This window comes from Lissotriton helveticus, chromosome 5_1, assembly GCF_964261635.1.
Source record: "Lissotriton helveticus chromosome 5_1, aLisHel1.1, whole genome shotgun sequence".
NCBI lineage: Eukaryota > Metazoa > Chordata > Amphibia > Caudata > Salamandridae > Lissotriton > Lissotriton helveticus.
In genome coordinates this window covers 53598167-53618905 of record NC_136065.1, presented here as the reverse complement: position 1 = coordinate 53618905, position 20739 = coordinate 53598167, and the positions used below count along the sequence as shown (strand labels likewise).

Below are 20739 nucleotides of genomic sequence, written 5' to 3'. Positions count from 1 at the left end.
ACATTACTTAAAGGAAATTACAGAGGCAGTCACACAGCGTCAAAACGGGACGGTGCCAGAAGCGAGTTTTCAGTGTGCAATTATTTAAAATCTCTCAGCATCTCACGAGGGTCATCACCTACTTCATATGTATAGAGAGGATAGAAAAGAATGATGGCCATCGCCTGATTTAAAACATGCCATAATTGTACATGAAGAGGTCACAACAAAACGTTCCTCCTGTGGATCAATATCGCTTATCAATGTTGAGGGTAAAGTACTGGCGAAGGTATTGACTAAAAGGGTCTTCAAAGTTGTAATCGCCTGATACTTGTAGACCAGTCGGGCTGTGTGCCTCGATGGTTCATTAGGTTAAACATAAGTAGACTCTGTAATTAGCTGCACAATAGGTCTTTTGACACTGAAAAGCTGTTTGATTTAATTTTCAGAAATTTTCTGCTATGAGTACTTGAATGCATTTGGTTTGGTGCTGAATTCTTGCCATTGGCTCTATACAAAGCCCACAGCAGTGGACGGAGTAAATCAGTGTTATCCCTGCTGTTCGAGGAGGGAGCGGCTTTCGCCCTGGTTGTTGAGCCGTTGGCGCGCTGGGTTAGTACCTGCTGTTCGAGTAGGGAGCAGTGTTAGCCCTGGTTGTTGAGCCGTTGGCGCGCTGTGTTAGTACCTGCTGTTCGAGGAGGGAGCGGCTTTCGCCCTGGTTGTTGAGCCGTTGGCGCGCTGGGTTAGTACCTGCTTTTCGAGGAGGGAGCGGCTTTCGCCCTGGTTGTTGAGCCGTTGGCGCGCTGGGTTAGTACCTGCTGTTCGAGGAGGGAGCGGCTTTCGCCCTGGTTGTTGAGCCGTTGGCGCGCTGGGTTAGTACCTGCTGTTCGAGTAGGGAGCAGTGTTAGCCCTGGTTGTTGAGCCGTTGGCGCGCTGGTTAGTACCTGCTGTTCGAGGAGGGAGCGGCTTTCGCCCTGGTTGTTGAGCCGTTGGCGCGCTGGGTTAGTACCTGCTGTTCGAGGAGGGAGCGGCTTTCGCCCTGGTTGTTGAGCCGTTGGCGCGCTGGGTTAGTACCTGCTGTTCGAGGAGGGAGCGGCTTTCGCCCTGGTTGTTGAGCCGTTGGCGCGCTGGGTTAGTACCTGCTGTTCGAGGAGGGAGCAGTGTTAGCCCTGGTTGTTGAGCCGTTGGCGCGCTGGGTTAGTACCTGCTGTTCGAGTAGGGAGCGGCTTTCGCCCTGGTTGTTGAGCCGTTGGCGCGCTGGGTTAGTACCTGCTGTTCGAGGAGGGAGCGGCTTTCGCCCTGGTTGTTGAGCCGTTGGCGCGCTGGGTTAGTACCTGCTGTTCGAGGAGGGAGCGGCTTTCGCCCTGGTTGTTGAGCCGTTGGCGCGCTGGGTTAGTACCTGCTGTTAGAGGAGGGAGCGGCTTTCGCCCTGGTTGTTGAGCCGTTGGCGTGCTGGGTTAGTACCTGCTGTTCGAGGAGGGAGCGGCTTTCGCCCTGGTTGTTGAGCCGTTGGCGCGCTGGGTTAGTACCTGCTGTTCGAGGAGGGAGTGGCTTTCGCCCTGGTTGTTGAGCCGTTGGCGCGCTGGGTTAGTACCTGCTGTTCGAGGAGGGAGCGGCTTTAGCCCTGGTTGTTGGGCCTTTGGTGCGCTGGGTTAGTACCGCAGCAAGAGGGCCTAGATTTGAGCTTGAAGGAGTAGTAGATAAAACGTCACTGTATGCTGAGGACGTCGTCTGTTTGGTAAACCCTGTACATGGCTTCCTACACTGTTCATGGAATACAGAGAAGTCTTAGCTTCATGTAACCTTTCGGTAATTGTGCAGTCCACAAAAAACCTTAAATAATAAATCAGTACTCTGGAGATAAGGTTCAGGTTAAAGTCCATTATGCTGGCAATAAACACCTGTATTGGTGCTGCTGCATGGGTAGGGACAGACTAACGGAAAAAAATCAAGTGCTCGTGTACAGAAGAAGCTTGGTCTGCAACCACAGCTTAAATGTAGCTCTGACAGCCGTTCTGGAAGACGTGAAGCAAAGGTAAAAACTGCTGCTTAACATGATGAGGTGGGGGCAGCCATCTTCAGCATAATCTCCTTGTCCATATACGTTCTGTAAACATCCTGTATGTTGTGTCTGAGGCCTTCTTTAAAAAGTTAAACTGAAAGCTGAGATCCCTGATCTGGGATGGTGAATCTCCGCTTATTGTTGTGGTCTCGTTTTCTACGACTTACTTTAATGGAGAAATAGGGCTTCAAATATTTAACAATGTCACTGGGCCTGTCCACTCTCCTGGTGCTGAATCACCGCACTACTCAATCTTGAAGACCGTTCAACTCCGTTACAGAAATCAACCATTACTGCCTACTGATACTGGAGCAGTGGGCACTTGGAAGGATAAAATCACAAAGGTGCCCCTGATCGGCAGACAGTTGTTGAAGGAAGCTGCAACTCTAAACGGTTTTAGGGCCCCCGCCCCTTGGGGTTACACATCTGCACTGCAAAGGCGGCTTCTCCTTTGAAGCCTGCCTTTTGGGGCTAACACACAAGTGGCTTCCCCCAGGAGGGAGGTGACACCTCTGTGGCCTGCAATCCCTCATTGGTCTCTTTACCGAGAGTCATTGGCTCTTCTCTCCAGGAGGATAGAAGGCTGTCTCATGGAACAGGCTTCATGTGTATCCGTTAAGGCACAGAAGTTTTAAAGGCAACAAAGCGGCAGCTTTGCTGAAGCTGCACACTGCAACAAGTTACATTAATTTTGACTTGAGATAAAAGTTGAGCTTAATGTAATGAGTTGTTTGATACCTTGGAGTGCCCACATTGGTCTCACCGTTTAGGAGTTGGCACAGCTGAGGACTTAAGCAAACTGCAGAGGCAGAAAAGTACCATTCCTTCTGAAATTCCCACCCAGTCCCTTAGAAATCTCTAGTGAATGACTTGGGCATAAATACCGTCTGTACTGACAATCTTGTTCTCAGTTTGGCCTAATTTGTTCAGGCGGTGCATCTCTGCCACTCAAATATGTGGTTAAAGTGATATTGTAACAAAAGCTTCTAAAGTTGCCAACAGTGGAGTTGTTGATGGTCTCCTGATGTTGAATTCAGAAATGCTTTCTAAAGTGTGTAGGTTGGATTGCAGATCAGAGTGAGCATACTTAAGAGTGGTTAGTGTTGGAGGCTGCTTTCTATGTGTTTATCTAGTCCCATCAGTCCACGTTCACTGCCTTTATCCTTGTTCATGCCATTAACCTGATGGTATTCTGCCTAAGTCCTGGCTGCGACATGTAGCCTTTATCCTGGTTGCATGTCACTGCCTTTGCTGCATTTTGTCCTGGTCCGCATCCCACCGCCTTTGCTGCCTTGTCCTGGTCGCATCCCACCACCTTTGCTGCCTTGTCCTGGTCGCATCCCACCGCCTTTGCTGCCTTTTGTCCTGGTCGCATCCCACCGCCTTTGCTGCCTTTTGTCCTGGTCGCATCCCACCGCCTTTGCTGCCTTTTGTCCTGGTCGTATCCCACCGCCTTTGCTGCCTTTTGTCCTGGTCGTATCCCACCGCCTTTGCTGCCTTTTGTCCTGGTCGCTTCCCACCGCCTTTGATGCCTTTTGTCCTGGTCGCTTCCCACCGCCTTTGAAGCCTTGTGTCCTGGTCACATCCCACCGCCTTTAAAGCCTTGTGTCCTGGTCACATCCCACCGCCTTTGCTGCCTTTTGTCCTGGTCACATCCCACCACCTTTGATGCCTTTTGTCCTCTTCGCATCCCACCACCTTTAATGCCTTTTGTCCTCTTCGCATCCCACCACCTTTGATGCCTTTTGTCCTCTTCGCATCCCACCACCTTTGATGCCTTTTGTCCTCTTCGCATCCCACCGCCTTTGCTGTCTTTTGCCCTGGTCGCATCCCACCGCCTTTGCTGCCTTTTGTCCTGGTCGCATCCCACCGCCTTTGATGCCTTTGTCTGAGTCACCTTGTCCTGACTGTAGTCTGTCTCAGTCGTGTTCTGGTTGCATCTCAGAATGGTGTTTTGTGTGCTCGGTCTCAGTTTTGCACTTCTTAAGGGCTTATCTCCCCTCCAGCCCATCCCTTATATGGTCTTACCCTGTTGATTCTGGACATTTCGGGGCCAGATTTCTGTCCAGAAGTGATCCATCATTGTTCATGCCCACAACTTCTCGAAGTCTGCACCTGCCCTGTTCCTTCCCGCACCTTCTTACGTCTACTCCTGCCCTCTTCCTACATGCACCATCTCAAGGTCTACTCCTCCCATTTCCAGCATGCACTGGCTTAAGGTCTGCTACTTCCCTGTTCCTACCTTTACCGTTTCGAGTTCTGCTCCTGCCCTTTCCCAATATGTACCGTCTCAAGGTCTTCACCTGCCCTGTTCTTACATGCACCATCTCATGGTCTGCTCTTACCCTGTTTCTACCCGCACCTTCTTTAGGTCGGCTCCTGCCCTGTTCCCACCCGCACCTTCTCAAGGTCTGCTCCTGCCCTGTCCCTGCCCTGCATGCACCTTCTTGAGGTCTGCTCTTTCCTTGTTTTTACCCGCACCTTGTTAAGGTCTGCTCCTGGCCTTTTTCTATCCGCCCTTTCTCGAGGTGTGCTCCTGCCCTGTATGCACCTTCTCGAGGTGTGCTCCTGCCCTGTGTGCACCTTCTCGAGGTCTGCTCCTGCCCTGTAATTACCCAGACCATGTCGAGATCTGCACCTAGCCTCTACTTAACTGTACATCCTTGAGGTCTGCTCCTGTCCTGTTCTTACCTGCACCTTCCCACGGTATGCTTCAGCCCTGTTTTTACGCGCACCTTATCAAGGACTGCTCCTCGTCTGTCCTACCTGCACCTTTTCGTGGTCTGCTCCTGCCCTGTTTTTACTCGCACCTTCTCAAGGTTTACACCTGCCCTGTTCGCACCGTGTTGAGGTCTTCACCTGCTCTGTTTTTACCCGCACCTTTTCAAGGATTGATCTTGGCCTATTTCTGTCCACACCTTCTCGAGGTCTGCTCCTGGCCTCTTTTTAGCCTCACCTTTTTGAGGTCTGTTTCCCTGTTCCTACTTGCACCTTCTCGAGGTCTGCACCTGCCCTGTCTGCACCATGCTGAGGTGTGCTTCGGCCTGTCTTTACCTGCGCCTTCTCGGTCTGCTCCTGCGGTGTTCCTGCCCGCACCTTCTTGAGGTCTGCTTCTAATCTGTTCTTAACTGCACCATCTCAAGGTCTGCTCCTCCCCTGTTTCTACCTGCCCCTTCTCGAGGTATGCTCCTGCTCTATCCTACATGCACCTTCTCGATGTATGCTCTTGGCTTGTGTAGGAGAGTAGGGTCTGCTATTCTACGGTCACCCCAATTTTTGCTTTTTGCTTCACTGGCTTTCGACTTAATGTGACTGTGGCCTGCTAATCAGACCCACAGGTTGCTGTTCTCTCTAAATTCACATACATGTACTATAGGTACACCACCAATTTGGTACTGGACACCTTGTCAGCACCTGTACTATGCAATGTAAATGTAAATGTTTGTATTTTATATAGCGCACTTCTACCCGGAGGCCTCGTAGCGCTGTATTCATACCGCTGCGGAACCCATCCTGGCTTTCCTGTGAAATGTCCACTCCTGGGCACCCCCAAGGTGAAGCCAGGCATCCACAGCGCTGCTGGGGCCGTTGTGGAGATTAAGCAAGCTATTGCCCAGAGTCACAGAGTGGGACCCATGATTAGACTAGGCACCGAGGCGAGAATTATCAGGTCCTGGGAAATTGAGCCCAAGACCCGCCGAGGCGGGAATCGAACCCTGGTCCCGGGCCAGACCTCTGCATCAGGGTCTGCCGCTCTAACCATTGAGCCACACTTCTCCACATATAGGTGCTCCGGGCATAGGTGCATCCAAGGCCTACCAGGGGCTGCAGCATATCTTTTGCCACCCCTGGCTGGTACTTAAATTGACACAACTGGCTGATCACTCAGCTGGGGCAAGGTGGTGTAATCACCCCTTGCTTAGATATAGTATACCTATATCTAAACCTATATCTGGACACATATATACCTATCAGTCACTCCTATGGCAGGCCTTAACAATCCTGGAGGCAGAGTGCTTGGTTGTATGTGAGATGGTGCTCTAGCATGAGCTGAGCCTGTCTGCAGTGATACTGCCATACCATATACTCTTAAGTGCATTTTAATCCTCGCGGTTATTGCTAACTTTGGTTTGGCTTTATCAAAACATGTCGTGTTTGGTATCATACACTTTGGAATACTACCCCCTCGCCAGTTCTGGCGACGGGGGTAGCATTCTACCCTTCTAGAGGGAGAAGACATGTTACTTTGCTTTAAACGCAGTTAATCCTAACCAGAGCCTCCGCATCACAAAATGGATGCTGCTGCCCCAACACAAGTCTGACCTCCTGCTGCTGACCGAAACTTGGCAGGGGAGGCCTGGACAAAGGGTTTCCTGTCACAGGGAGGTGTTACACCACCCCAGACAGGAGATAGTGTATTGGGGCAGGGTGGGTTGAAAGAAACTAGACACTGTCTGGAGCGCACAAGGTGTCCCAGGCAAAATCCAGTCGAACCAGTTCTGGGGCACTCCAGCCCCAGTCCTGGTGCGAAACTGGACAAAGGGAAAGGGGTGTAACCACCCCCTTCCTGGGTCCCATCCATAAGAGGGACCTAGCAGGTAATCCAGCCCCTTGATTTGGATTAAAGGTAGGAGCTGTGCAGATGCACATCAGATTATCCTGACTGAAACTTATGAAACGAAACTCTGGACCCTTCGACATCCCACTCGACGTGGAAGACTGAAGAATCTCCCTTGTGGTCAAGGAGTGACCACCCTGTGCAAACAGGCACCATCCAGCACCTCGACGTTTGCTTTGTTGCAGTTCCCGCCGGAACTCGAGCGACCGAGATCGACAAGAGCCAGCGTTCCTGCCTTCCAACAGCCCGATCCACATTCTATGCAAAGCTGAGACCCGTGGAGGCGACCTGAAGCGTGGGGCCGGCCATCTTGGAAAAACTACGAAGCGCTGACCGTGCAGCTCCCGAGGCTCCCTCGAAGCTGTGCATTGGAGTTTACGAAGCTCCAGCCCCGAGCAGCTTTTGCACCGAAGCTCACCCCTCCACACTCATCGAGTGCTGCATGGGACCCTTTTGCATTTTCCTGCTCGGCGCGTTGGTCCGGTCGCTTGCCCGTTGGCTAGCGGCCCCAGTACCGACGAACCTTTGAATTTAATCTGCTAGTCTGGTTGCTCCAGACTGGCCCTCGCTCCCCTGAAAAGGAGCTCCCGCTCAGACCTTGCTGGTCTGAGTAAGAAGCGATCTTCGAATCCTGCGTGGGTTGCACTTGCCAAGGCTTGTTAACTCCGATCCGGAAGCCGACACCGCCGACAGCGAGAGCCTTCGTGGGACAGCTCGTGATCCACTCCAGGACATCCTCGGTGCCCCAGAGTCCACGTTGCAGCGGAAACAAGCTTCACGACAACTACCTGATTGCGCCCGACATCGCCTGGTTCCTTCCTGGTCACTGGCTAGTGACCCAGACTCTGTCCCCTCTGCTTTCAGGTACTCTACATCTTCGATCCAGCCTTGGATCGCACCGGACACTTCTCTTCTGGACGCCTGCAGCATCTTCATCTCCAGGCACCCTAGATCTTCGTGACGAAACCCGACACACCTTTGCACCTGTGCACCCGCTTCCTGTGGGTGAGGTAATTCTTGAACGCCGGTGCTCCTGTAGTGGTTTACACCTCTAGTGTCTAAGTCTAAAGTTTTGTTCTTCTAGTCCAGTCGGAAGACTCTTAACACTGTAACTCGATAACTTTTACGCACCGTTGACTTTGCATTGGTGCATGCGTGCGCTTTAAGCGCTGAACCCGAATCCCGCGGGCTACTCCCGTCCTAACTCCTGTTAGTCCAGTGTAGTCCCAGCGATTCCCAAGGCCTTAGCACTGATCGATTAGTGATTCTTATACAACTTCTTTGATATATGGTTTGAGAGGCCACCGGCCTCATCCATAATTGTGCACTTTCATATGTTATATTGTGCTTTTGTTTAAACGCTTGTGCTTCTTTACTCATAAAGAGTATTGGGGATTATTCTGAGAATAAATACATATATTTTTATAATATATAACTTGTGTGGTGTCCTTTCATTTGATATTACAGGATTGCATATGGTAAAACAGCTAGCTTCACATGCCCTCTTGAGTTAAGCCTTTAAGGCTGCTTAGTCCATGCTACCCCTAGGATAGCTTGTCTATAACGTTGACTTACAACCACCATAAGGGATTGTTTGGACTGATACAAGGTGCCCACAGAACTGTGGACATCATACATCAGGCCAACTTCTCACAGCTTGTTTTTGCCCACACCTTCTTGAGGTCTGTTCCTGCACTGTTCTACATGGATCTTCTCAAGGTCTGCACCTGGCACGTGTTTACCCGCACCTCAAGGTCTGCTCATGCCCTGTTCTGCATGCACCTTCTCGAGGTTTCCTCCTGCGCCGTTTCTTACGGCACCATGTTGAGGTCTGCTCCTGCCCTGTTCTACATGGAGGACCTTCTTAGGTCTGCACCTGGCCTGTGTTTACCCGTACCTCAAGGACTGCTCATGCCCTGTTCTTGTATGCACCTTTTCGAGGTTTGCTCCTGTACTAATGCTTCCTGCACCTTGTTGAGGTCTGGTCCTGCCTTGTTTCGTCCTCCACCTTGTTGAGGTCTGCTCCTACCTGTTCTACATGGACCTTCTCGAGTTCTGCTCCTAGCCAGTGTTTACCCACACATTCTTACGGTCTGCTCCTGCCCAGTGTGGGAGCGCAAGTTTGATATACAAGCGAGGAGGCTGTATGTATTTGCGAACAGGTTGAGTTTAATTTTTAGGAGAAACAAATGTTTGTGCGTCACAAAAATCTTCTTCAGGTGAATCTTCCTCTTTTAATGGTGGTGTGGAGGGCAATGTTTCCAGCTCCTCATCTTTGGAGTCCAAGGGGTTTCCCCGGAGGATCATAAAAGAGGAAAAAGAAGGGGCCGTCAGAACACTAGTTTCCTGAGTAGCTAAAGGGTTAACCCATCACCACACCTTGAAGTGTTCCAGCAATTGAACAAAATGAAGTTTCTTAGGGTAAGTAGGTCGTGAAGTAAGGATTAGTGTGCCGAGGGGACAAGACTAAGTGAAGGAAACACCAAAAAAACTATAACCGGAGTTGAAACAAAGGTAATATCTCCGTTAACAATCAAAGTACAGTACGAAGTCTTTAGGCGGTAACATGTGTCGGGGTACTCCGGGTCACGGTTGACCTATAGGCTGTCTGGTAGATACCCCACCCGGAACTGTAGAATACTCAACCAGCACTTTGTGTTCAATTTCACCCCTCCCGCACCCCTCGGTGACCTACCCGCCTCCCTGGTTCATCCCTCCAATTCCCGCGGTACACCCTCACTTACCGGCCCTGCCACAACTCTCCAGAATTGCGGCCGCTCTTCAGCATCCTCCGAAGGACTCCACCACTCCTCACACCAAGGCTCGTCCGGTTCCTCGTCCGTGGCATCTCCTCTCCTTGGTTCCTTTGCGTGGCCTCTCCGCAGGGATTCTTCACTTCCACCTCTCCTCCAGACGTCTGCTCTCCGTTTCCAACTCCACACGAGTGAACGCCTTCCTCCTCGCGGTCCTCTTCTTTCATTGGTCTCGCCCGATCACTTTTGGTGTCACTCCCATCCCCTTCAGGGTCCTGGCTGCCGGCTCTCTGTAGAGAGACGGAAAAACGGCATGGATCTGTTTTTTTCTGGATCGGGAGTTCTCCGGCCGTCATAAGTCCCGTGATTACCAGGCTGACCACGGAGAACCTCTGCCCATGGGTACACACCGGTGAGTCCCTCCTCACACCCTGTTCTTACATGCACGTTCTTAAGGTCTGCTCCTGCCCTGTTCTTACATGCACTGTCTCAATGTTTGCTCCTGCCCTGTTCTTACTCAGACCTTCTCGAGGTCTGCTCTTGCCACGTTTCTTCCTGCACAGTGTTGAGATCTTTCCCATCGCTTTTCCTACCCACACCTTGTCGAAGTCTGTTCCTGCATTTTCCTACCCTTGTCGAGGTCTTCTGGGGCCCTATTTGTTTCTCCTCTGCCATGTTTAATTTCCTGACTGGATCAAGTTCCTGCCTAATTTCTGTCCCCAATTGTTATTGTTTTTGATCATTCCTCATTATACGTTATGCCTTATGTAGAGGTCTGATCTTGCTTCATTCTTACATTCCTAGCCACTCACTCCCCTCCCCCTTCCCAAAATAAGCTTTGTTATGCTTCTTCTCCCCTTTTCACATCCCATACAGCTTAGTTCTCTTGTAGAACCTAGGAATGAGCAACTATTCTACATAAATGATGGAATTTTATTTTTGTCGAAGATGGAAAGTGTTTGGGCGCTGTGTTGATGTGGTAGCTTTCTCCCACGCAGGAATGCTGTGAGGTAGGATAATGAAGCAAAGCAGGATGTTAGAGCGGTTTTGCAGTTTTCTCATTGTAAAGTTCCCGCTGCCTCATCTCCCACCAAACCCCCCGCATACTGTTCAGTGCAGGGATGGTTCGGTGGGAGGAGGTGGCTGGTCTTTGTTCTGCTGTTTGCTGAATCGGCAGGGCTACAGCCAGCTCTGAATGTGTGGATGGTGCCCTCAGAAGGGAAGGGGACCTGGGCCTGCTGTCATTCAATGAGGGTGGGGCACATGTGTCTTCATGAGTTGTTAGTGCTAAGTGGAGAAAATAGCCCTTTATTGTAAGAAACCCGGGGTCTTCTGCAGGTTAATATTGCTCCTGTTGCAGAGAGAATATGCTGCCTGGAGTTTTTGCATATGACGTGGTGGCCTAGGTAAATATTTCCTTTGCCTCATATTTGTTTGAAATTAGCTTGACTAACAACATAGTTTGAGTATATCATCAAGTTATTACTGTGCGACTAGTGTAGTTTTTAGCGTCACCTTATTCGATTCTTTCTTTTTGCAGAAAAGGTGATTAAGAAAGGGAAGAAGGACAAAAAGCTGAAGAAATCGGTAAGACCTCAGATGTTACTGTGTGTCCTTGCATGCAAAGGGTTGGCCACTGGTGGTTCATGGGTAGGAGCAGTAAGCAGCAAGAAGTGAATGTGTGCCTGAGTGTTTTTCCTGGTTGACTTATGACAGAATGTTGTGTCTGTGGTGTCTGACTATTGTTTTTTCCCCCGATAGTTTTTTGAAGAGTTGGCCGCTGATGATAAGCAAGTCATAGTGGAGGAGACGGCTGCGAAAGAGAAGGAGCAGCAGGTGCAGGTAAGTTGGGCCTGGCTTTGGCCTCAGCCATGTCTCTTTTGACTACCTCTTGGGTGGCCTTCTGTCAAAGACTCTGTTATGGTTTTCTTCTCAACAGCAGAAAAAGAAGCGTGACAAACGGAAAGGCAAGAAGAAAGACGAGGATGAGGAGGAGCAGCTGGTGGTGGATCGGATGAAGAAGCTTTCCGTCCAGGCCAGCGATGAAGAAGGTGAGTATTCAAAAGTGTCTATTATTGATCAATGTGTGCACTCAGAAGGATTTGATGATTCTGTGGGAGTTACTGATCTGCCTGAGCTTTGCACGCCTTAGGCTGGTGCAGATAGATTGCTTCTGCATTTTAAAATAAAATGCAAACCTCTTATTGGCATTTTTAATCCGTAGACCAATCGTTGCTCCACAATCTGATACCATTACATGAAGCATTTAAACACGTATTTATGGAGGACTTAGGACTGAAAATTAATGATCTTAAGTCCTATACTATGACAGTTGGCTCGACAAAGAATAAGAAATCAAAAGCACACTGTGTCGAGGATCATTGTTTCATTGTTTAGGAAAAGTGGACAGGTTTTGTTACCTTGGTATTCTGTTGGACACCAACTGACTTGGGGGCCACTGATTAAAGCACATATGCAATCCCTTAATAGGGTCGCTCATGGGATACTTTCCTTTAGTAGAAGTTTAGGACACAGTCATATTAAATCTGTTTTACATCTTTAGAATGTGAAATCTGGTGTGGAAATCTGGGGATATAAACCTTGCCGTTTAATTCAAGTTGCTGAAAACTAAATTTTTAGAACGCTAATAAGAATTCCCCAGCGTGTCCCTGTCAGGTACCCCACAAGACTCACCTGGGCTTGTGAGGCAATCCCGCAGAGACGACAGAAACCACCGCCCCTGATCCCAACAAACCCCCGCGGGGAATAACGCCCGACAAGGATGAGATGGATCCAGGGAAGGGGGCCAAAAGGAACCAAGGAAGTGGCTTTGGTGGTAGGGACGTAGGGAAGGGTCTTGGCACAGCTGAGGGAACAAGAAACACCAGATTAGGGCTAGGTACTACGCTCGTGCTGGATAACACCCCACAAGACACATGCAGACAGGAGCCCCTGTTTCTGACACTCACCACAAATTGTTGTTCGGGTTGACTCAATGAAGAGGTCAGTGAAGTGTCGTCCAGGAGCCTCACGTCCGTGGCAAGGAAAACGTAAAATGAGGCGCTTCTGCGCCAGGACCACCAAAGAACCAAAAGAACTCAAAGGAAGGCGCTTCTGCGCTGAAAAGGAGGCAAGAACAAGAACTCCAGGGTAAGCGCTATAGCGCGGCCCAAATGTGCAATGCTCCTACGCTTTCTGCGTGTAGGAGCCAAGCAGTAGCGCTCCTGCGCCACCACCAAAGCAAAGGTATGTCCAAATTATAATGTTATAGCACTCCGGCGCCTCGGGCAAAACAACGGAGGAACCAGGAGTTAAAGTGCACCTGCACTTCGTAATACAAACAAGCAGTAACGCTCCTGCGCCACTGCCAACAAAAGGAACTAAGGCTGGAAAGTAGCAGCGTGCCTTTGCAGCTGCTTTGTGAATGAGTTATAAGCTGCGCTCCTGCGCGGCTAACATCCAAAGGTACAGACGGCAAGCAGTCACGTAACGTGTGAGGATTTGCAGCGTTACCGTTACCGTGACCTGAAGAAACCTTCGGCGTCTGCTGGGCTCAAGCGCGTCTGTCGGGGAGAATCAGAAGCACCGATCCGGCGGCTTCACGCAATTTAAACGTGTTGGCCCGGAAGTGCTTGTTGCGGTGGAGGACTAGACCGGGACACCACTTCCGGACGGAAGTGAGTATCCCGATGTCTGCATGCATCCTGTGGCGCCCGGGACCGCGGAAAGCCGCCACATGACAGTACCCCCCCCTCAAAACAGAACCCCCCCCCCTGGGGAGTCAGAGAAAGGAAGCAGGGCGCGGGCTCAGAGGGTGACTCAGATGGAAAGCTCGGACCAGAACAGGGGCATGACGAACATGGGATCGGGGTTCCCAGGACCGTTCCTCAGGACCGTAACCCTTCCAGTCAATGAGGTAGAACAACCGCCCCCTGGTACGACGGGAACCCAGAATGGCCCTGACCTCGTACTCCACATGGTCTTCCACTACCACTGGAGAAGGAGGAGAGGAGACGGTGCAGTCAGGATGGACCGCACGCTAAAGAGAGACATGGAAGGCCGGGTGCATCATCATGTGTGCCGGGAGCGACAGTCTCAAGGCCACGGGGTTGATCACCTTTTCAATGACAAAAGGACCTACGAACCTAGGCAGCAGCTTCTTGGGACCATGAACGTTGAGATGTCGAATGGAGAGCCACACCTTGTCGCCGGTGCGATACTCGGGTTCCGGCTGCCTGTGAGCGTCACCATGGGTTTTGTAGGTGTCCTTTGCTTTGGCTAGCTCGAACCTGGCCCGTTGCCAGAGCTGACACAGTGTCTTTTGATAAGCCCGAACCGTGGGTAGAGGACTCTCCGCTGGAACGTCCCACGCCGAGGTGCGGGGGTGTTTCCCTTGTAGGCAGAAATAAGGCGACATCCCGATGGCGGAGTGTTTGCCGTTGTTGTAAGCGTACTCCGCCATCCATAGCACATCGGACCACTCCCTCTCGACCGTGAGCAACAAACAGCGCAGGTATTGTTCCATGGTGTGGTTGGTTCTTTCCGCCTGCCCGTCTGTCTGGGGATGGTAAGCGGAAGAGAGACGAACTTCCATCTCCATGAGTCTGCACACTGCCTTCCAAAAACGGGACACGAATTGCGACCCCCGATCCGTTATCACCACCTCAGGAACACCATGGAGGCGAACCACGTTGTTCACGAACACCAATGCCAGTTCCGCCGCCTTGGGGATCTTGGGCAGTGGTATGAAATGAGCCATCTTGGTGAGGTGGTCCACCACGGTCAGTACTGTGGTATGCCCGGTTTTGGTCAGCGGAAGCTCCACCACGAAATCCATAGAAATGGTGTGCCAAGGATAGGGTGGCACCGGGATGGGACGGAGATGGCCCACTGGGGGCTCAGATCTGTTCTTGCCTAGCAGGCATATGGTACAACGGGAGACATGGTTTCTTGTGTCGGTTTCTACTGTTGGCCACCAGAACTGTCGTATCAGATCAAGCGTTTTGTGGTATCCCGGATGGCCAGCGATGATATGGTCATGACACATCCGGATCGCTCGTTGTTGACAGGGTTCCCTCGGTAGGTACAACTTGTTCCCTTTGACCAGGAATCCGTTTTCACGAACCACGCCTTTGTGTCCCTGCACTAGAGCTGCTGGATCTATTCCGTCCGTGTCCTTCCGTAACTGGGTCATGAAGTCCGTGGAGGCCACTACTCCCTGGAAGTGGTCATCCGAGATAACGGGAATTGGTTCTGTGTCTTCGGTGGCGTCCTCTGACTCGTCCAATCTTGAGAGAGCATCTGCCTTGGCGTTGTCCTTTCCGGGTCGGTAGGTGATGGTGAAGTTGTATTCATTAAAGAACAGGGTCCATCGTAACTGTCGGGCGGTCAGGGCGCGTGCTGAGCGTAAGAACTGCAAGTTCCTGTGGTCCGTGTAGATGGTGACCGTATGTTTTGCGTCCTTCAGGTAATGACGCCATTCCTCGAACGCCGTCTTGATGGCCAGGAGCTCCCTGTCTGACACCGTGTAGTTCTTTTCTGCTGGCTGTAGTTTCTTGGAATAAAAGGCCACCGGATGTAGCTGTCCGGTGCTGGCATCCCTCTGTGACAACACGCCTCCCAAGGAGTCTTTCGAGGCGTCTGCCTCTACCACGAAAGGCTGTTCGGCGTCTGGATGTATCGGCACCGGTGCTGTAGTGAACCGCCTCTTCAGTTCCTGGAACGCGTCGTCTGCTTTCTGGTCCCAACAAAAACGCTGTCCTTTGCGCAATAAGCGCGAGATAGGCGCCACCATCCCGGAGAATCCAGTGATAAAACGGCGGTAGTAGTTGGCAAACCCCAAGAACCGCTGCACCCCTTTCACGGAGTCCGGCGTGGGCCAAAGAAGGATGGCCTCTACTTTCTTGTTATCCATCTGAATACCGGTGGGGGTGATGACATGACCCAGGAATTCCACGGAGGTCACGTGGAATACGCTTTTCTCCAGTTTCACGTATAGTCTGTGTTTCCCTAGTTGTCGTAGGACCGAACGTACGTGTTGTACTTGCTCGGTGATGGTCTGGGAGAAGATCAAGATATTGTCTATGTACACGATACAGAAGACGTCGAGGAACTCCCTCAATACCTCATCAATGAAGTACTGGAACGCGGCGGGGGCGTTGCAGAGTCCGAAAGGCATGACCTGGTACTCGAAGAGGCCGAATTTGGTCCGGAAGGCGGTCTTCCATTCGTCACCCTTCCGGACCCTGACCAGATGGTAGGCACCCCGCAGATCCAGTTTGGTATACACTGAGGCGTTCTTGACTTGGTCCAGGAGGTTGGAGATGAGCGGAAGCGGGTATTGTTTTATTATCGTAATGGTGTTAATCGCCCTAAAGTCGATGCAGGTCCTCAGGTCCCCTTCCTTCTTCGAAACGAAGAAAAGGGGAGATGACACCGGGGACCTGGAATGGCGGATGAACCCGTTTTCCAAGTACTCATCCAGATAGGAACGTAGATGGACGTTCTCCTTTTCGGTAAGTGAATAGATCTGGCTACAGGGCAATGTAGAGCCGGGTATCAGATCTATCCGACAATCGAAGGAACGATGCGGTGGTAAGGTGTTGGCTCCCTTTTTATCGAACACTTCTGCCAGATCCTGATAGTCCTCCGGTACTTTGGCCTGAGACACCATCCCCATGCCTTGTCCTGGTAGCGACCGTGCTTGTATGGAACGGATACCATGCATGTTGTCCTCTTCGTAGCAAGTGCTACAGCAGTGGTCAGAATCCAAATTGATCACCCGAGTTACCCAGTCGATTCGGGGATTGTGGTTTACCAGCCATGGCAGTCCCAGGATGACCTTGAACTGAGGTGCGTCTATGACGTCAAAGCTGATGGCTTCAGCATGCTTGTTCGTGAAGCACATAGTCATGGCTTCGGTCTGATGCCTGATGAGACCGGAGGTCAGATCCGTACCATCGACGGCTTTTACAGTTTCAGGTTGTTTTTTTAGGCACCGTGCTCATTCCCAGGGTTTGTGAATAGACGGTGTCGAAGTTGCCGGTGGCTCCGGAGTCGAGCATCGCGATGATATTGCAAGAGGAGCCTGTTTGGTTCCGCAAGGTCACTTCCATGCCTGTGATGGTTGCCATCGAAGATTGCAGGGATCGCTGTAGTGCAGGAAGAAAAACCCAGAGGACGGACCCCCATGTCTACTGGGTTGTCTCGTTTCCCGCCTTGTTTCCTTTGTCGATGGGCAAGGCGAAAGGCCGTTTGTTCTGTGTGCGGCTGGGTTTCACCGGGCACTCCCTGACGAAGTGACCGCTCTTACCGCAATAGAGGCACTGGTTCTGTTTCCTCCTTCTTTCTCTCTCTTGGCTGGTTAGGGCCCCTCTGACGCTGCCTATCTGCATCGGTTCCTGGGGGTCGCTAGACGAGGGGGCATCCTCCTTGCCTTTGTCGGAGGCCTTTTCTGTGATTGGGAGGAAACGGTTGTCGCTGTGTTTCCCTTTTTCGGTTTTCCTCTCTTGCAACTGGAAGTTCATCTTGACCACCATGTCAATGAACGGCCCTATCATGTCTGGAGGGTCGGGGTGTTGGGCGATAAGGTCCTTCAAGTCGTCCTGCAATCCTCGGTAAAACACCGACACCTTTTTGTCCTCAGGCCATTGTGCCTCGATAACCAGGCGACTGAAGGTCGTGATATAGTGAAGCAGGTCACTGTTTCCTTGCTTTAAACCAAGCAGTTGGTTGTCGGCGGCTTGTACAAACGTATGTCGAGCGAACATCCGTCGCATGGTCTCTTTGAACGTTGGCAAGTGGTTTAGCATGGGGTCGTTGTTTTCAACCAGCGAGATGGACCACTGCGCTGCGTCCCCGCCCATGTAGGCCAGTATGAATGCCACTTTTGATGCATCGTCAGGGAAGGCCGCTGTTCTGGCCATGAAATGCAAATGGCATTGGTGGATAAAGACAACATACTTGGTGCTGTCGCCATAGAAGCGTTCGGGTGGGGCCAGTTGCACCGGGTGGGGCGTGATGACCTGGATAGCCGTATCCTGACCGGTGGCAGAGGAGGACCCTCCAAAGGAGAATGTAGGCTGTCTAAGCAACCCCTCTGTTCGGGTTCTGGGACTAGGAGTGGTTCCCCATGGGTTGGTGAAGCCCGCCGCCACTTGGCCCTGTAGGGCCGTCATATCTTGGCGTAAGCTGAGGTTCTCTGCCTGCATGCCAGCCAGCAAGGCTGCTATGTCCTGCAGGGTTACCTCCGGTTCTCCCATGTCGTCTGGGCAAGTTGTATGAACGTGGGCTTCTGATTCTGTCAGGTACCCCACAAGACTCACCTGGGCTTGTGAGGCAATCCCGCAGAGACGACAGAAACCACCGCCCCTGATCCCAACAAACCCCCGCGGGGAATAACGCCCGACAAGGATGAGATGGATCCAGGGATGGGGGCCAAAAGGAACCAAGGAAGTGGCTTTGGTGGTAGGGACGTAGGGAAGGGTCTTGGCACAGCTGAGGGAACAAGAAACACCAGATTAGGGCTAGGTACTACGCTTGTGCTGGATAACACCCCACAAGACACATGCAAACAGGAGCCCCTGTTTCTGACACTCACCACAAATTGTTGTTCGGGTTGACTCAATGAAGAGGTCAGTGAAGTGTCGTCCAGGAGCCTCACGTCCGTGGCAAGGAAAATGTAAAATGAGGCGCTTCTGCGCCAGGACCACCAAAGAACCAAAAGAACTCAAAGGAAGGCGCTTCTGCGCTGAAAAGGAGGCAAGAACAAGAACTCCAGGGTAAGCGCTATAGCGCGGCCCAAATGTGCAATGCTCCTACGCTTTCTGCGTGTAGGAGCCAAGCAGTAGCGCTCCTGCGCCACCACTAAAGCAAAGGTATGTCTAAATTATAATGTTAAAGCGCTCCGGCGCCTCGGGCAAAACAACGGAGGAACCAGGAGTTAAAGTGCACCTGCACTTCGTAATACAAACAAGCAGTAACGCTCCTGCGCCACTGCCAACAAAACCAACTAAGGCTGGAAAGTAGCAGCGTGCCTTTGCAGCTGCTTCGTGAATGAGTTATCAGCAGCGCTCCTGCGCGGCTGACATCCAAAGGTACAGACGGCAAGCAGTCACGTAACGCGTGAGGATTTGCAGCGTTACAGTGACCTGAAGAAACGTTCGGTGTCTGCTGGGCTCAAGCGCGTCTGTCAGGAAGAATCAGAAGCACCGATCCGGCGGCTTCACGCACTTTAAACGTGTTGGCCCGGAAGTGCTTGTTGCGGTGGAGGACTAGACCGGGACACCACTTCCGGCCGGAAGTGAGTATCCCGATGTCTGCATGCATCCTGTGGCGCCTGGGACCGCGGAAAGCCGCCACATGACAGTCCCAGAGGAAATAGTTTATGAAGAAATGAGAGCAGATTTTATAACTGATTCTGTTCGACTCCGCCTAATACTTTTTTGGCTTTCTATATGGCTTAAGAGGGAACTGGAATTTAACAGAAGGATTGTGATTGTTTGCATGAATTTGGAATGAAGTCATCACATTTCATGGTTAAGTTACGTTAAAACAACTTGGGGGTGTTGTGTAAACCTCCGTTGTTCAGTACCCAGAACTGATTAGTAAATCAGACATAGATTGGGCGAAAGAGGCTTTTAGATTAACTACTCGTGAAACTAGGCTACTAGTATCTTAATCCAAAGATAGTTTATGATGGTGAAATCCATGAATAAAATGTAAATGTATTTAACCCTGGACATGGTCGCTCCTCTTAAAAGATTGCTAACTTTTGTTTAAATCGGTTTCCACGGCTGTTATGGGGTGGCATAAGCCCTTAGACTGTCTTTTTTGCACAAGTTACATGAATTCTGCACTAGACGCTTGGCATATTGTTTTTATTTACCCCAACTGGTCAGCCTTAAGATGAAAGTACATTCGCCTCCTTTTTGCTCCTGGATTTTTATCAAGGGAGGCCTGCTTTAACTTTACTGGCAACTTCTCCATTCACCAAAAACCTGTTGCTTTGTATCTCTGATTTTGGCAGGGATGTATTTTGCTAACCAACGAAATTAAATGTGACAGTGAGCTGTTTTATAATGTACTGTTCATGTACACTGGTTAAACTGTGATTAGATCGATGGTTTGAGGCGGCCCTATTATTCCTGCTTACTTGGCGGACCCTTATATGGAGATTTTTGTTCGGTTTTATTAAGATGAGCCCTGGCGCCCTTTTATATAGTATTTGTTAAAATGTCCTTTGCTGTATTTGTTTTTTTTGTAATGTATTTTTATCTTATCAAAGGTTGCACTTTAAACAGTTGCTGTATTTTATTTTAATTTAGATATGTCTGAGAGTGTAATTTTGACACTAGACCAATTGTGGATGTTTTATTTTTTATGCCCCTGATAAAGAAACCTGGTATTGACCCACATGATTTGACTAATTATATATAGGCCGATTTCCCTCTTGCCCTACCTATCCAAAATCTTGGAAGCCCATGTCTCTTGTTGCCTGTCGAATTTCATCGAAAATTCGGCATATTTTGAGCCGAACCAGGCAGGCTTCCGTCCTTGTCATTCTACAGAGACCGTGATTCTTGCAGTTCAAAACACTCTTAGATCTAATGCGGATAACGATGTCCATCAGGCCCTTGTGCTCCTGGACCTGTCGGCCGCGTTCGACACGGTTGACTATTCCATTCTTGTCAACCGTGTCGAGCAGGCCAGCCTCAGAGGTTCCGCTTTGAGTTGGCTAACCTCCTTTATTACTGGGCGCACGCAATCAGTGAGACTGGGGACCTTCACGGCTCCCAGAACCCCGTCCACTTGCGGGGTCCCGCAAGGATCCTCTCTGTTCCCTTTATTGTTTAATTTATACTTGCGTCCATTATTATATTCTTTAAAAAAACTACAAAGTCAATATTTTTAATTACGCGAACGATCTTCAACTTGTCTTCCCTCTAAACTCCGCAGACTCTGTGACTGAATTTCAGAACACCATGGTTCACATTCAGAGGTGGATGAACCTGAACCATCTCAAACTGAACCCGGGCAAGACAGAACTGATCTTGCCCGGGAAAAGTGAACTCAGCTGGGGCATCTACTTTTGGCCACCTGACATGGGGGTTCCACCCATCAAATCCCTCACGGTCAAGAGCCTAGGGGTGACGCTTAATGAAGATCTGTCACTCAAAGGTCGGGTAGGGGCGGTGGTAGCCTCAAGTTTCTTTCAACTTGGAAAGATAAAAAAAATTGCTCACCTATTGACATACTCTGCACTTATTCAGGTAATCATTGCCCTTGTTCTGTCCCGACTGGATTTCTCAAACAGTCGTTACTTGGGA

The 20739-nt window shown here is 50.6% G+C and overlaps 1 protein-coding gene across 1 annotated transcript in view; it reads left to right on the top strand.

Moving 5' to 3' along the window:
- The window catches only part of ABCF1 (ATP binding cassette subfamily F member 1), a 254988-nt gene that overhangs the window by 17932 nt on the left and 216317 nt on the right, over window positions 1–20739 (top strand). The window contains exons 2-4 of the mRNA XM_078641704.1: window positions 10953–10999; window positions 11174–11254; window positions 11352–11463. Coding sequence (XP_078497830.1) covers window positions 10953–10999; window positions 11174–11254; window positions 11352–11463 — 240 coding nt within the window. The remainder of the gene's footprint in view (window positions 1–10952; window positions 11000–11173; window positions 11255–11351; window positions 11464–20739) is intronic.